At 45.7% G+C, this 17027-nt stretch overlaps 1 protein-coding gene across 3 annotated transcripts; it reads left to right on the top strand.

Annotated features, from left to right (window-relative positions):
* The first annotated feature begins 737 nt into the window (after nucleotides 1–737).
* znf384a (zinc finger protein 384 a) lies at nucleotides 738–16307 on the top strand. Of its 3 annotated transcripts, XM_086193362.1 has the most exons (11): nucleotides 738–880; nucleotides 4866–4933; nucleotides 5655–5979; nucleotides 6671–6793; nucleotides 7226–7371; nucleotides 7485–7561; nucleotides 7718–7942; nucleotides 10140–10307; nucleotides 10606–10684; nucleotides 11790–11948; nucleotides 12186–16307. In XM_086193362.1, the coding sequence occupies exons 2-11, from the start codon at nucleotides 4871–4873 to the stop codon at nucleotides 12609–12611; spliced, it is 1791 nt and encodes a 596-aa protein (XP_086049488.1). In that variant the 5' UTR covers nucleotides 738–880; nucleotides 4866–4870; the 3' UTR covers nucleotides 12612–16307. The 3 variants fall into 3 exon arrangements, with proteins under 3 accessions (XP_086049488.1, XP_086049489.1, XP_086049490.1); XM_086193363.1 differs by lacking the exon at nucleotides 6671–6793; XM_086193364.1 differs by lacking the exon at nucleotides 10140–10307.
* Nucleotides 16308–17027: the final 720 nt, after the last annotated feature.

Here is a 17027-nt window from a genome sequence, read left to right as displayed (position 1 = left end):
ACTTAGCCGGTCTAGTTTGCTGCATACTTTTATTTATTTTGCACAGATTAAAACCTGGACACAGACATGATAAATCTTCATCCTGTGCGTCTGGCAGGCGAGGCCGTGTATCTGAGCTGGCGCGGGCAGCATCTAAAGGTAAGAACGTATGCTTAGAAAGCAGTAACTCGCAGGAATTGTAGAATTAAGGGGATGTTGTGGCTGGAAACACCGAGCTGTTTTAAAAAAGGGATGTCAATCTAGTAATTATGATCGTGTGACAACGCATGTTAGGTGAAGAAGTAACATCCCATTTGATGGATAATGCGGGACTTGAACCAAGGATAAACCTCCCCGTCCCACGGTCGTACCACGGAGAGTCTGTCAGATACACTGACAGGACCATTAAAACACCGGAAGGCGCTTTATTGACGTTGGCGGTGGTATCGAGTGAGCTGTGGATAGTTAAGCTAGAAGAAGTACGATGAGTTTTTTTTTCTTCAAAATAAACCCATACAGCCGCCTTACTATATTGGATTTTAGATGCACGAAATAAAATTCTAAACCATTGAGAGAATCAGTATGCTACAAATTCCACTTGTTTCTGTTAAAAGTCCACTACACGCGCTCGTTTCTTTCTATTACTGCTCGAGCGAACAGGCAGGTGCCGTCTTTTAAAAAGTAGCTCTCCTTTTATTTTGAAAGTCCCAGCCGGAAATGCGTGATTGACATTCCGGCTAGCTTGACGCAGCGAAGGGGACTGGAGGGAAAAGAGAGAAAAAAAAACCCGAAGAAAAAAAAGGAATATCCGAGGGGTTTGAGGGGCGGATTTGGATAAAGTTTCCCAACTGTCCCGACCCGAGGAAGCTCCGGGGGGGTTGACGGGGACTCGAATTCACCGGTAATTTACTCCAGAGTTATTAGTCGGGTGTTAATTAACTGTTACGTTCAGTGTGTCTGAGAGCGCCATCATCCCAGCCGCCGGAAGTCTGCATGAAGCTGCGTCCCCGACAGAGGCAACGGCGTCGACGTTTTTTTTTTTTTCTTCTCTCCCTTCGTCTTCGTTTTTTTTTTTTTTTTTTGATTCGAGACTTTTTTTTTCCTCCTGTTTTTTTTTTTTATTTTCTCTCGGCGTGATGAGCAGAGAGTGAGGAAATGGAGGGAGCGAGGATGTTTTGTGTTTTACCGAGCCAGCACGCAAGCTAGTTAAAGCACATACATTCGCAGGCCTCCCTCCGCGTAGCTTGAACGAACAAAAGGAGGAAAAAAAATTTAATGGAGGCAAGTTAGCCAGCTTCCTTGCTCTTGTTGCGTCAACCGGCTAACGTTAGCTACGTTCGTTGCCACTCTCACTAAAGCTCCTTTGCACTCCGTCGTGCACGGTGTTGAAAAAAAAAACATTCAAGAACGAGTCCTTTACACACAGACTCCCTGTCTTGACAACAATATCACCAATTAATGCTAACTAACGTCAGCCCGGTGCTAGCAGCGGCACATCTTCAAAAATGGCTCTCGCCGCCCTCAAGCACTGACTTATTGTGGCAAACTACTGCCGTCATTAAACCATTATTACTCGACGCCTCATTGTTCATTTGTAGGTTGTGCAACTGCGGAGGAGGCCCGTGGGGAAAGCAACGTGCCAGGAGTTTCTTGCTTTGCGAAATGTTGCGCGTGTAGTACGTGTCAGATGTGATCAGTTTGTGTGTCCGTTTTTTGTTGTTGTTGCTTGTCCTCAATTTACTCCCTTCTCCAACGTGTAATTGCACCGCATGCTTCGGTGGGCAGGCAGCACGGCTGAGCATGGCCATCACCGCATTCACGTGCATACGGGGAGCTCATTCATGTTTTTATTGTTGGTTTGTGACAACAAGAGGATACAAGGAACCGATTGCACGCCCTCCTTCACACAATGATTTTAAGCGCACATTTATACGGGACAGACGCGGGAGATTTATTAGCCCTCAGTTTGGTCTGGCAGATAGGAGGCAAAACCTGGTGGCTGATCAATGCAAGTTGGGTGTTTTGCCAGTAACCTGAGGTGCACGCATACAGCAGTCATGGAAGAAGTATGCTGGTCTTTCCCTCAAGTATGAAAAGATACCCACATTAAGTAGAAGCCTCCATTGAAAATTCTACCTTATGTGGGGAGTTCGATACTCAGTTCACTTGAATACCAAAAGGTCAAGTTCATGTTTTAGGTGATATTTAAGTATTAAAATGCCCTTTGAAGGTCACGTTAAAGTGGCGTGAGTTCTAGTTGGTTGTGTCCTCTTGAAGTTGTCGGTCCTTGAATTTATAGAGTACATCGACCTCATCATGGTTTGACCCGTTCGCAGCACTGTTCACAGTCCTCAGTAACGGATGGCTTCAGATGAATGTAGGGAAGTAAAAAGTGAGCTCTTTCTTTTGAAATGTTCAGCAAAAAGTCCCTTTAAAAACTAGAGATATCTCAACCTGTACTTGTGAAGGTGAATATAATTACGAACCCAGGGATGGCATCACCTTGATGGTCGGTCTGTAAGAGCATCGCCATCGGTTCCTTAAACCAGAAACTAAGGGGATTTTTACATAACATTTTGCGGTACTGCCACAAAATAAGCTCTGTCGTCGATGGAAATTCATGACATCTTGTTCAGAATGCTAATCTGCTCGTACAAAGACTACTGTGATTTAAGAGCTACTGCGCAGTAGAAGTAGAACGTCATCTTCACCTGTACAGGCGATCATCACAACTAGCTTTGAGCGCCCGCCGTTGGCTTGACGACGTATAATGTATGCTGCAACCTCTGTAGCCTCGTTCAGCCACTTCTTCGTGACTGCCGTTCTTAAGATGAAAAAAGAAGCTTCAGAATTCTTGAATGTGCTATTTACTGATTCCTGAACCGGTGTGTAGGCGTCAGGAGGCAGTCAGGGGCTTTGCTTCCGGTCCGTAAGACTAAATTAAGGCCGTAAATATACAGTTGTAAGAACAAATGTGTGCATAAGATCATTCCATGAATGAGGCTCAGTGAAAATACTGAGTCTTCCCTCTCTGCTGCAGAAAATGTGTTGCCTGTGTGTTCGTAGGTGGTTATAAGGGAACGTAAGATAAGAGGTTTGACGATTAAAAGAGAGATAAACCCAAATGATTTCTAGCAAAGCAAAGGATGTCAGCAGACCACTCCTCTCTGCTACTTTTCTAAGCAATAAATAGTCATAAAATGATAAGTCTGATTTGTGTGGGTTATTCACTGAACCAGACTCATTGATACGTTGCAGGTAAAGCAACAGCTTGAGAGAGAGAGTGATTTATCCCAGGTAACGCATCAGATTGGAATTCCAGTGAGAAAGTGCATGGTTGTGTTTCCAAGCATAAAAGCATCAAAGGCTGATTATAATAGTGTTTTCTCAACTTTCGCCTCTTCTGTGCTCCGGTAGATTTTTTAGCTTTCGTCCCTCCTGGGGGGTGGAACATCTTTGCCTGATTCCTTTCACATCCTCTTCTCTGCAATTCTGATTAAATATGTTGTAAAGTTGCAAGACCAAAGGCCCCTACAACACTCCAATCAAGAATAAAGCCTACAGGTTACATTTTCCCTCCAGACGGTCAGATTGTGGCAAACACACACGCTTGGGAGCGCCTCAGATAGAGTATTGCAGGGGTGTCGCTCTTTTGTTAGCTGACCCGGATGTTAGCATCACCACGGGTTCCCATTCACCAAAAGTCAATTGGATTTAGACTCTTTTGTATTTTTGCTGAAAATGAGCTTGTATGTTTACATTTTTTTAAGTGTAAATTCAGTCGTTTGAAGCGTGAAGCTTGTGTTGTGAACGAACTACACACGGGTTCATGACCTCAACAAATAGCTTTGCGTTCCCTCCGCTTTTGTGCGTGATGAAGTTTGACATCAGCAGCAACGCCTGTCGCCTCGTTAAGCCGCTTCTTAGCAAACACCGTTTTCAGGACACGCATTTTGAAATCTGCTTGTGTGCCCTTTGCTTTGGATTGAGCCGTGGAACTGAACATTGGGATTTCATAGTCGTTTTTTTGTTGTGTTTTTTTAATGCATTTGAGCTAAAAACAGAAATACAAATGATCAAACCATTACCCCTCCCTCGCAGCACTGCTGTGAACCAGCACAAGTGAGTTGGTTCGGCTGTATGCGTCACCCAATGCTAGCATGAATGAGCCCTGAACCAAAGATGTAACAGTGTCATACGATCGAGTCAAAGTGTTTATTGGTTACTGAGCGCGCGGGATAGATAAAAACAGATGTGGAGTGCAGTGGATGATGCACGTGAGAGTTATTAAAGGGACGGGTGGTTTTGTTTTGTTTTTTTTGGCAGTTGTTAGCAGTTGGTGGCTTTGGGGTGCCATTAGCCTCAAGCTAAGTGACGGTGGCCAGCTCTTTCTGCATTGTCAAGTCAAAAACAAAAACGATGCGATGGTGAAGAAGTCTTTGTGAGCCCGAGAGATCTATTTGTGAATACTTGAAAGGTGAAGAAAACCGAACCTTTCCAGGTGAAGTGGAAGTGTGGCTTTAAACCCGTGTGAACCACAGAGCTGATTTCAGGCATTCATTTGAAAATTCACTCAGAAACCGGACTGGCTTTGAGACGAGGGAGCCGGACGTTCGACAGCGCCAACTTATCTCCAGGATTCAGGGTTCCATTCCTGCACCGCTCTATATGGGTGCTCACAGTACCTGCAGGCAGCGTATTCCAATCCAGCCCTGACATAGTTAATCTGTCAACTGTCTGAGGAGAGGATACATGGAAAGGAAACAAACTAAGATGAGTGAAACGCAGCCACGCATGGTCTCGTTTCACGTGAGAGTAACACAAGAAGGGCGCAGGGAGGAGGAGGAGGACAGGTGTTTTCTAAGTGTGCTGCTTTTTAATTACAGAAATAATGGACGATTCCCATTTCAACTCATCATACTTTTGGTCTCCCGTCCCAACTGTACAAGGACAGGTAGAGACAACCTTATTGTTGGAATTGTCTTGAAATACACATGGTATGTTCTGTGTCAAAAGATACCCAAGAAGTGATTGCCACTTTTGTTAATGCAGAAACATTTTACTTGAGACACTGCTAATAACGGTGAAGTTAACCTCACATTGCAGTTGTTTGAATATGAGTTGTCAAACAGGCTCTCAGTCACATGATCGCTCCTGTCCCTCTCTTCTCTCATCTCTTCATCCCCTCTCTGTCCCATTTTTGGTTTCGTACTTTTTGCATCCCATCATGCCTTTGTTCTCTCTTCTCTCCCATCCTTCTGTCTCCCCATCTGACGGGTCTCTCCTTCCACTTCATCCCTTCTTTTCTCTCCTGTTTTCCATCTGCTCTGGTGGTATCTTCCCCTTTTAAACTTAACCTACCTTTGGCTCCACTTTCATCCCCCTTGTCTTTCCTGCTCTTCTCTACTTTCCATTATGTCTGTTACAACCCCCCCCACACACACACACGCACACACACACACACACACCCTTCCTGCCCTCCTAATCCATCATGTTGTTCTTCCTCATGTTTTGCTCTACATCACTTTTTTTAAACCCATTTTTTCTCTTTCTTCCCCATGAAACCTCCCAATGTTTCACCTCACTCATCCCTCACTCCTACTTTCTGTCCTACTTCACTATTCCGACCTTACTCCCCCTGTCACCACCCTGCCCCTCCACTCATCCCTGTCTAGATCGAGAACGCCATGTTCCTGAACAAGACAAAGGAGCAACTAGGTCCGGAGAAGGCCAACGCTCCGTCCTTCCCTCACTCCTCCACGTCTTCCACCTCCTCCCCCCACTACCCCACGGCTGTGCTCGCCATCCCCAGCTCAGTGGACGCAGGGGCTGGGTTGCGGGTGGTCCCCAAGCAGGAAGGAGGTGGGGGCACTGCTGGTGGAGGAGGTGGCAGCGGAGGAAGTGCTCAGTTGACAGCAGTCGGGGGACACCTGCACCAGTCACACACCTCCCAGAACGTCACAGTTGTGCCTGTTCCCTCGACGGGTATCATGACTGCAGGTGAGTGGCGTGCCGTGTCAGGCGTTCTGCTGTCATCACAACACCCTCCTCTTCATTTGCTGTTCCTTTCTGATCCACACCGGCAACAGCTGTAGACCAGAGACATCAAATGTACCTGCTTACATGCAGCTGCTCCATTCTCATTAAGGCCGTTCCTCAGGAACGCTGTCAGGGAAATTATACACAAATGTCCACTGGAACTTGAGGATGAACTGAACAGAATTTAGTAGTCAAAGGTCCCTGTGACAGGCAAGGTTATTCGTATTATTCCTAAGGTGTTTGCACGAGACTCCGTTTAGATCTGAATGCTCTGACCACATCCAGAGTGGTCTGGGTCCCGTGTGGCCTCCGTTTCACACAGCCTTTCCAAGGTGGGAATATTACAATGTTGGTCTACCTCTACCGAGGTTCAGGGAGACGGAACAGGGAGGGAGATCATTCTGCCTCTGATCGAACAGCGAGGGCAGTCACAGCGTGGAATCAGTGTCAGTGTAAGAGGGACTGGGAGACTGGCGCAGTGGCTCATTCAAAACATAGATGGTGTCAAGCTTGTATGTTGCACTTCTGTATTAAAACCCTCGATTGCTGTAGAAATTTACCCAGCGGTGTTTGGTTCTGTATGAACAAGCTGGTTCATTTTTACGTAGTTATTGCGGAATCTGTGTAAAAATGATTTCTCTCTCTATCTTAGCGGGGTTAGTCATCACAACCCCTCAAGGCACGCTGGTCCCCACTGCCTCCACTCAGTCATTTGTAGCTGGACCCCACACAGCCACCACCATGATTGTGTCTGCAGTGCACCCCTCCAACACAGGTAAAATACAAGTGCTGTTCACAGTTCAGTCGTTGGAACATGTTTGTAGAAAACATGTTTTTGGAGGCTGTGTAATTTGTTTAAAGGCCGTTCAGTATTTTGTAAATTTGAAACACCTCATCCTCTGAAGTGAGCTTGAGGTGAACTGGGGAATCACATAAAATTCACATTTGATTTGAATTAGAAAATACAGTTTTCCACCTTCCATGTATTCATTGTCTGTGTGTTTTTATCAACATTAGAACACACACACACACACACTTCACTCACACATGTTTATGTTTGTCCATAACTGATAGATTTTCACAAAGGCTCGCGGCGATGACGTACTGGACTCATTGCATCCTCATTTTCAAATCTTCTAAACGATTCCGTGTTTCCCGTTATCTCGCTCTCTTATCCTTGGTCCTTTTCCGTCCCTCTATTTTCCAGACAAGAAGGGGGACATTGCTGGTCCCCCTGCAGTCGTCATGCCAACGCCAGGAAAGCGAGGCAGGAAGAGCAAACAGGTGATGGGCAGAGTCCTCCCCCCAGGAAGTGACGCATTAATATTAGCTCATCTGGCAGCCGGTGGATCGGTGAGGGTCTCGCTTACGTTATTACTATTACATTAGTAAATCACTATTTTTCTTTTCTACATCAACAGTCATTGTTTCCTGTGCTGATGCGTATTATTATCATTGTATCACAGCACCATTCTGCTGACCCTTATGACCTATCGAATGATGAGGACGACCATACCAACAAAGAGGGCCCCAAATCTTACAGGTACTGCTGAAGATGTTTGTCCCAGGATTTTTTTTTCTTAATAAAACCTTATTTAACATTTTCCAGTACAGACTCTCACTTCATGTAACTCAGCGTCACATCTCTGGTGCTGCCTAGCGTGACATCGAGGTTTTCTTCTCTCTGTCACATGCCAAGGTGTCGGATGTGTGCAGTGACATTCTTCAGCAAGTCAGATATGCAGATCCACGCCAAGTCCCACACTGAGGCCAAGCCCCACAAGTGTCCCCACTGCTCCAAGTCGTTTGCCAACTCCAGCTACCTGTCCCAGCACATCCGCATCCACAGCGGGGCCAAGCCCTACACCTGCACCTACTGCCAGAAAACATTCAGGCAGCTCAGTCACCTACAGCAGCACACACGGTACTGGGCTGGGCTGGCTGGTTTGTGTGGTCCTTTGTGTGTGTGTGTGTGTGTGTGTGAATGCCTGCTTGTGCATGCGCTTTCTGCTCTAAAAGCATGCACGTGTCCGTCTTTGTGTGTGTGTGTGTGTGTGTGTGTGTGTGTGTGTGTGTGTGTGTGTGTGTGTGTGTGTGTGTGTGTGTGCGATGGATGGTTGGAAGGGTTGTGGTTGGGGAAGGGCTGCGTTGTTGTGGCAGAGTGTCAGAGAGCCTAACATCACCTTTGAAGGTGCAACACTTGTGCCTACAGAGATTAAAGCCATGGTTTTCAGCATGGGGATGTCATCAGTTTATTACCGGCTAGTTCACATGGACTGTCAGGTCAGGCAGTTTACTTCTCCATCACTGAATCTGATTTTTGATCGCCTAATTAGCCTGGGCCGCTTGCTGAGATGGTTGGACGAGGTTGGTCGCAGCGATCTCCTTCTGCTGATGTCAGCATCATAAGCTCTGCTAGTTCCTGCATCCATGCTGTCTTCACTGAGTTTTTGTGGCTTTTTGTCTTCAGAGCCACTAAAATCCATTTGTTTTGAGGCACTTGTGGCGACCTTTAACTGTCAGTGAAGGAACGAACAGAGTGGGAATTTCACGCTGAGCAGCAAAAGTCGTCTTGTGATGATAGATGACACTTGGGAGATGACTACAGTGATTCTGTCTACAGATATCACTGTTGATAGGGAGAATATTGCTGGCTGGAAATCCACAGTGTCCCTTTTGCATTTGCTAAATTTCAACCCCCTCATGTTTTTACACCCCTGGGAGCAAAAGTCCAACATCTTAAAATATCGATTTTTAGCTGATCCAAACAATCAAGTGCTTTATGTTGCACGCTCTGAACCAGTAGAGGGCAGCAGGTATCAGAGGGGTCGGGTATTAATTCACCCCCACAGCCAAAATCAAGGAAGTACTAACGTACAACCACAACCACACAAATGCACATTCCTTTACCTCAGAACTCGGGAGTGACATCACTCCCGAGTTCGCTGCGTTCCAGAAGAGGAAGTGAGAAAAAGTTGAAAAAAAACAACCAAAACACTCTTTGTTGACATCAACGTCCGCAGTATTTAAGAGTAGAAACATCATAGCACAGATAGAAGATGAGTAGCAATACGTGTAAGACTGATTTCATGTCACACAGGTGAGACAAAGTAGTGCTAAAACCGTGTATGATCACACTTTTGATGCGCAGAGCAGCCATTTTGAATCGAGACCTCGGCATCAGTCAGGTATCTGTGAGTCAGAACTCCGACCTGGGGGGTGGGGTGGGGGCGGGGGTGGGGGGTGTCCCAGTTAAAATTTCCAACTGGGAACTTGGAAGTGCCGACTTATGAGTTCACCTGGAATTCAACAGTATAATACATTTCTGTTTGAGACTGTGTAACCTTTCCTATGTGAACACTTAATGGGTATTAAATGCTGTATTTTAGGATGCAGCTGTTGCCTGCATTCACAGGAGGAAAGCTTTTAGTCAGGAGAACCATTCACATGAGGCTGAGATGAACCTCTGCCTGGTGGGAAAATTGTCATTGAGGCTTTTCCAGAGGAACTATGACTTACTGATATTTTACTGTAGGCAATGATATTGACTGGTAGTGACTTTGACCTTTACCACCCTCACGCTTCAAATTTCTCTCATTGCCACGCACTTGGATTTCTGTGTTGATTTCAGGCCATTTATTGAAAACAGGGCAATGAGCTCCACTGACCTGTCACTCGTCCTGAATTTACATCTCATTACTGCCACAGCGTCAGACATTCAGAGACACATTCGCACAAATCAGGGCACATCAAATGGGAGGAGAGACTGAGAGAGAGAGAGAGAGAGAGAGAGAGAGAGCGCGAGAGAGAGAGAGAGAGAGAGAGAAAGAGAAAAGCGTGACTGTGCTTGCTTATGTTTTTGTTCTGTGTTTCCACAACTCAGACACAGCACAAAGAGCACACTGTCAAACTTAACGATCAACATAATTGATCACGTATTACTTTTGACGCATGATTTGGTCTTCAGTTCTTCATGAAGTTTGGTCATGCTGTAGCCTAAAAATCTCTCGCTGTTTCTCTCTCTCTTTCTTTTTCTCTTTCTCTTTCTCTCTCTCTCTCTCTCTCTCTCTCTCTCTGTCTTTCTCTCTCTCCAACCCCCAACCCTCTAATCCCGGTGTTAGAAACCACACTGAGGCCAAGCCCCACAAGTGTCCCCACTGCTCCAAGTCGTTTGCCAACTCCAGCTACCTGTCCCAGCACATCCGCATCCACACCGGGGCCAAGCCCTACACCTGCTCCTACTGCCAGAAAGCATTCAGGCAGCTCAGTCACCTACAGCAGCACACACGGTACTGGGCTGGGCTTGGTGGGTCTGATTGGCCAGGCGTGTTTGTGTGTACATGTGTGTGTGGGGGTCAGTGCACCTGTTTTTGTGCAGTTGTGTTTTGTATGATACTACCACTAGGATGCACCAGAGTCAGAAACTGGACTTCACATTGCTAGCAGGTTCAGGTTTGCTGGAGTGATGATCTTTTTCGCATCTGAGGTGACTTCATCGGTGGCTACACAACACACTCATTGTCTCTGTTTGCCAAAATACCTCAGTAGACTGTAACCAGCTGATTTGGTACGCAACTGTGTTTCTAGGATTCACACTGGTGACCGGCCGTACAAGTGCAACCATCCTGGCTGTGAGAAAGCTTTCACTCAGTTGTCCAATCTACAGGTAAATGATTCACGTGCGTTGTCTGTTACTGGTCTGTGCGCTGATCCCACCCACCCGCGTGACGACTGTTGAAGGCTGAGGCTGTGCTACACTGTAAGCCCGGCGCTCAAATTTGATTTCTTGTTCTTGTGGGATTCATTTTTCTACCTGTACAAGTTATTTTTTTATGATAATAAATTCCAGCGTGAACGGGTCAAGGTCCTGACGTGAGCCATATATAAGCAAGAGAGCAAGAAGTCCAGTGAAGTTGGCTTTAGTCACTGAAATCATCGACCGTGTCATTTGATAGTTGATGTGGAGTGGAAGCCACCGAAATGCAGAGCAGATAATTAGGAGGATGAGAAAGTGAGACAAAGAATTTCAGGCTTCTCCTTGCTTACAGTACGAGAGCTATCAAGCAGCTCGAAGGGCAAGGACGCAGCAAACTGACATGGAGGAATTTGCACCAGTCAAGTCACTTTTATTGATAAGGCACCCAATCACAACGAAATGCATCCCATGAGGCTTTGCTAATAGAGTGGAGCGAGTACAACACTGCTTGAATTGTTAGTTTCATAAGACCCAACAATTAACCAAATAACTGACATTTAACATCAAGCAGACCCAGGGCGTCTGCAGTACAGCTCTGATACTGCTAGTACCACAAATACAGCACTAATGGTGCTAATAGAAGCAGTAGTAGCAGCAATGGTCGTCCTCTGGCGGGACAGCCGACTGCTGCTCGCCGTCACGGCGCCGGTGTCTGGGCCACAATGTTGCACTTGAACAAATCTCGAAGGCCCACAAAAGACGGCAGACAGCGCGGCGTTTGCTTTCTAGCGCAGCAAACATGGCTGGTTGATGGAAAGAAAATCAATCACTGACTGTTTTGGCATTTGATTAGTTTGTCTTTTTCAAGGAGAAAAAAAAAAGTCCTGTTTCAGGTTCCAGACTCTTAAATAGAAGGACTTGCTGCTTTGCACCAAACTGGAGGCTGCTTCAATGTGCCTGCAAACACAGCGGTTCTGGCCCTTTCCATTAAATATGCAGTTTCTCAAAGTTGGAGTCTCACTGCTCTAACAACTGTCCTCTGTCCTCTGCACGTCTCCTCTCTCTGCGCGTGCAGTCTCACCGTCGGCAACACAACAAAGACAAGCCGTACAAGTGCCACAACTGTAACCGTGGTTACACAGACGCTGCCAGCCTGGAGGTGCACCTGTCCACGCACACTGTCAAACACGCCAAGCTGTTCTCCTGTGGCCTCTGTAACCGATCCTATACCTCGGTAGGAACTGAACACATCCACACACCAGATTCACACAGTTAACATTCAGAAACAACAGGCAAACATGTTTAGAGCTTTTGGAAACAAAGACTGATTGTTACAGCGTGAAATACATGATATTTTGAGTAATGGCCTGTAAAAATCAAGATCGCAATTTTTCCAGTCTACTCACATGAAACTCGAACAAGCTTGTCAATTAACCTGTCTGTTTTCACCTCTTTCGTGTTCCTCTTGCAGGAGACATATCTAATGAAACACATGAGGAAGCACAACCCTGACCCGCTCACGGTAGCAGCAACAGTAGCTGCCCAGCAGGCCCAGGGCCTCACATCAGGTGGAGGCGGCAGGGGCCGAGGCCGCGGAAGAGGGAGAGGCAGTGGTGCTGGAGGAGGTGGAGGCAGAGCAGGCCAGCTCCAAAGCCAGGCCAACCCTAACAATGCCGGCCAGAACCCTAACCCCGGACCCCCCGGCAGCTACCAGCAACCCCAGCAGCCCACGGAAGCTGTGGTTCAGTGTCCGTTTGACCTGCATCAATACAAGACAGTGGCAGCCAGCGAGATCCAGTACAAACCAGTCACTGTGGGTGAACTGCCAGTGGCCCACAAAGACCTCTGCCTCACCGTGTCCACATCAGCCATACAGGTGGAACACATGAACTCATAGGCTGCGATGTAAAAAGGTCCACACGAACAAGTAATTTAAATGTATTCCGTAATATATCCCTCATAAAAAAAAAACAACGCAAAATTGGCAGGAAGGCTGGAAGCCACCGTGTGATGCAGGTGATGCAAATCATTTGGACTGTAAAGGAACATGCCAATTTTGAGAAATTCCTTTGCTGGCCATCCTCCTCAGAGTTGGGCGACAAGATCGATACCCTCCTCTGCTCTGTGCTGCATGAGGAACAGGGAACCGCTAGTTAGCTTAGCTCAATGAATGGTATCGGGTGGGAAGTGTAAGCATCCATCCATGGAGTCGTCAAGTAGGTTGAGATCTGGAGTTTTCCAGGAGTTTTCCTCTTCGTCCTCTCTCACAAAGCCGCAGCGGTCGCACTTCAAATCGTCGTTGAAGTGTCAGCAAGGATTTTGAGCTGATGCGTTAAATCGCTGCACCCAATCAGGAAGCTAGTGTCTTGTAATCCTCTAAATTGTGTGTGTGTTTTTTTTTTTTTTTATTTCAGGAAAAAAACACTTTGTTGAAAAGAGTATTTGACGGCTTTTTATGGAGGTATGCTAACACTTCCCATGCATCACCCCTCACTGTGCTAAGCTGACTAGCTGTCAGCTCTCTGTGGGTCTGAGCTCCACAGAGGAGGGAAGGGTATCTTCCTTCCTGTCAGGCTCCGGGGGAAAAACTTGCTCCTTCAAAATTTTGCAGCCTTTATTGAATATATAAACACACCCGAAGTGTTTCATTTTCCTAGATTCCCTTTCATGTTGCTCTGAGTGTCACTGTTTTGAAAGCAGTTTATCAGATCATAAAATTCTAGTTTTACCATCAGTTTTCCTTTATTTTATGAAGCTGAAATGCTGAGCACAACGTGAAGTTACACGTGAGCTTCTTGATTCCTGAACCCACTGGTGCCAAGGATCAAGGAAACAGAAATGCAGGTCAGGGACGCAGATCCATCACGGTGCTGCGTTGGTGCAGAAACAGGGAATTGGTGTCTTCAGTGAAAGCCTGATCTGAGATGAGATCTGATCGAATGCTGAACCGAGTCTCCCGTCTTCATCTCGAGTCTCATTTTACCTTTCATCCCTTCCCAATGAATCGAACAGTCATCATTTTTGCAAAGTTGCTATGTGAAACACCTCCCCCATCGACCAGCACTCCCAGTCTGAGAATCTTGATAACGGAGGCTTCACTGGTTCTGTGACTCTAAATGAAGAATAACAACAACAAAAAAATACGCAAGCTTCAGCCACACGGTTCGTTTAAGCTATAGTGTGGCACTTTTACGTTCAGACAAGCACCCCTGACCTTCAAGAACTCACCAAACAACTTCCCTCAATGCTCGTCCAACTCACTGCTATCAGGAAAGTCTCTTCATTTCACTGGATTCATTTTTTGTGCATTGCAACATTCCCGCCCCGCTGGGATGATCAATAATGAGACCTGCTGGAGCTGAGCCAGCTGCTCCCAGTTAGCCCTCCGCTAACGTGAAGGTTCAGAAACAGTCCAGCTCTACCAGAATTTCCAAATGATATCAGACTAAATGGATCAGAATCCCCTTGTGAACGGAGTCATTTCACGGAGGTTTTGATTTGAGCTGGCTTTGAGGTAGCTTAACATGGCAAAGCCGTTTCCACTGCTGACAGGTGACCGGTCAAATACCGGCTGTGCTCAGTTGCAAGGCACTGAAGGTAATTCCTCAAGACCCCTGCCTCCTCGCGGACAGACAGCTCCTCTTCTCCTGTCTGTCCCTTTGCCGCCCGCTCTTGACGGCTTCATGTAGCCTCTTTTATTCAGTCCGTATCTGTAACGGAAGCACATCTATTGCATGTTCCCTATTTGCACCACGTCCACATGCTTGAAACTCCTGACGAAGGTTACGACGGAGCCAATAAGCGGGAATTTATTTGTAATAATTGTCAGTGCCAGAAGAGGGAGACAAAAGTGCCACACCATTGCTTTAAACCTTGTATTGTTTCAGCTCTGAATTTCTCAATCAGTGCATCCTGCTCATGTCCCTGCTGCATCATGGGGGGGGGGGGGGGGGGTCTAAGATATTTTACAGTGTAAAATATCTATAAATATAAGAGGACCGATCTCTGCATGTCTGCTTTTGCAGAGCATCGGCTCGAATTAATTTGAACATTTTCCACAACAAAGTTGAAGCCAAAACAAAAGGTGACGTATCAAGTGAGAGACTGAAGAGATTCACAGTAGCAAACTGAGGCAGGCAGTGCAGCAGTGATATGTGTCGGGGGGGGGGGGGTCTGAATGAGTTGAATCTGTTTTTAGTGACGCTGTCCCGGTGCCATTGAGAGTGCAGGGCGGGTCAGAACCTGAGAAGGGACTACAAAAGAAGAGGAGCGGCGGGAAGACGTCCTCAACTCCCAGAGACAGAGACAGAGGAACTGAGAAAACTTTTAATTGTCGGAGCCCAAAGTATTGAATGGTTCAAGAATGCACTACACGATGCAAGGAGCAGAGCAAGACGGAGCGTGAGAAGGACTTGGAGGGGTGGGAGGGGTCGCAAAGAAAGCACTTGATGAAGCTCGTACTTCACCGCCTATGTTTGTCATCATTGTACCTTTTTTTATATATCATATGTATGTATTTTTCTACCAACAGAGGAACGTGTGAACAAGAGAGGAAGTGTGTGAATGTGAAGGGAACAGAGAGATGTTTTAGTCCCCTTTTTTCTTCTTTTTTTTCTTTTGGATTACTAATCGAAGACAGACCGTTGACCATCCTTTAATGAGTGAAGAACTCTGAATTGTCTGGATGGTTGTCAAGGAAATACTGATTGTGTGATAAAAAAAAAATGGCTGACAGGTACTGTTATTAATCTTTTTTAAAAGACTTTTTCATATATATTATTACTACGTTCATTATAACTGCATTGTTAGCCACATTACTATCAATCTGAGGCATTATTGTATTGCAGTATGCTGTACATAACATAGATTGAAGAGTCTTGTCATCTGTAAAAGGGAAGTGTGTCCTGTGAGGAACGTTCAAAGAACCCCAGAAGAACCAAATCATTGCCTGTGAGCCAGAACACTTTTCGGTGCTGGCGGACCCCGAAGGATTGGCCCAGGAGCTTGTTAATGTACCCCGGGAAAAGAAAAGGTGTTCAAATATTCACGTTCTGTTGTACGGTCATCCAATTTTAACACGCAGTTTTCACTCATCTCTCTCGGAGACAGTGATTCCAATGATGATGAAATCTGTGGACTGTGTATTTAATTTGTAAGAATTATGAACAGAGACTTGTTTTTTTTGTTTTTTTTTATCAGGCCTATCAGACAATGATTGTTGTGGCATGGGGGGCAAAGTGAACTTCGGTTTTGACACACACTGCTCTTTCCCAAACGGTGGGTGAGCAAAGCGCAGAGACATGGCCGCCATGTTTTTGTGCACAAGTTTTCTCTGCCCAGTCAATAATACTCAAGCAGCCTCTACAGCTGGCTGTTTGCTTTCTCGTGTACTCCTGCGTGTATTTCATTGTGTCTTTTTATGAAAAAAATATCTCAATATTCTTATTACTGACTCTCCTGATGATGATAATAATAAGCTGCCCTCTTATGCTACTCTCTCGCATACTGTACGCACAGTTACACCTCTTGCTCACCTGATCAGACTGTTTCTTCCCTTAAGGAAAATAAAGTTGGAAAACAGTTTATGATGATGAATATCAACATGGTCTGATTTATTTTACCCCAGCGCAGTTGGGTTGTTGACAACCATTCATTATTTAAAAATTAATGTGGGCTGTTAAGACGAATGTGTCCACTTTTTGTTGATGCAGGATTTCTGTGAATCAGTTTGAGGCTGATTTTTGTTTTCTTGTTTTGCTTTTGTTTTGTTTTTTTTCCCACGAAGGTGAGACAGTTTTAGAAATCATCAGCAAAGTATCTGAGGGAGGTTGTCCTGTAATGAAGCCAGAACAAGGGCTTGGGTGGCCGGATTGGCTGCAGCCAGACAACAACGCTCCGTCTTGTTTGTATTTTTTAAACCAATCACAATCGACGGGGCGGCGCCGGAGCGACGGTGCGCTTTCTCAACAGTACCCAGGGACGGGTGCCTGTTATGGGTGGAACTTTCGCATGTGGAACCTTTAGCAATGTTAAAATAAAACAATAAAATCAGTAAAAGTCCAAGTTGAACGTACTTCCAGTGCTAATTAGATATCGCATCCGTATAGGCGAGCTAGTCTCTGAAATGATTGTTTTTGTTATTGGTGCAGCAGAGATTTTGAAATTGTTTAGGTACGTATCAAGTATCCGCCGGGTACGTCCTCCACGTCAGATTAATTTTGAATAAATTAATTAACCAAAACTTCTATAAGTGTTAAAAGTGAACAGAGTCCCTTTACTCATATATATTTAGTCATCAACTACATTTCGCCAA

The sequence above is a fragment of the Aulostomus chinensis genome, chromosome 22 (assembly GCF_037954235.1).
Source record: "Aulostomus chinensis isolate RoL2024-O1b breed Wild chromosome 22, RoL_Achi_v1.0, whole genome shotgun sequence".
Taxonomy (NCBI): domain Eukaryota; kingdom Metazoa; phylum Chordata; class Actinopteri; order Syngnathiformes; family Aulostomidae; genus Aulostomus; species Aulostomus chinensis.
This window is presented reverse-complemented; position numbering and strand designations above follow the sequence as displayed.

Excerpts from the sequence above, each read along its gene's own strand:
- znf384a (XM_086193362.1), top strand. The coding sequence starts at position 4,871 with ATGGACGATTCCCATTTCAACTCATCATACTTTTGGTCTCCCGTCCCA. Across the intron at positions 6,794-7,225 it reads AGTGCACCCCTCCAACACAG|ACAAGAAGGGGGACATTGCT; the intron begins GTAAAATACAAG and ends TCTATTTTCCAG. Across the intron at positions 7,943-10,139 it reads CACCTACAGCAGCACACACG|AAACCACACTGAGGCCAAGC; the intron begins GTACTGGGCTGG and ends TCCCGGTGTTAG.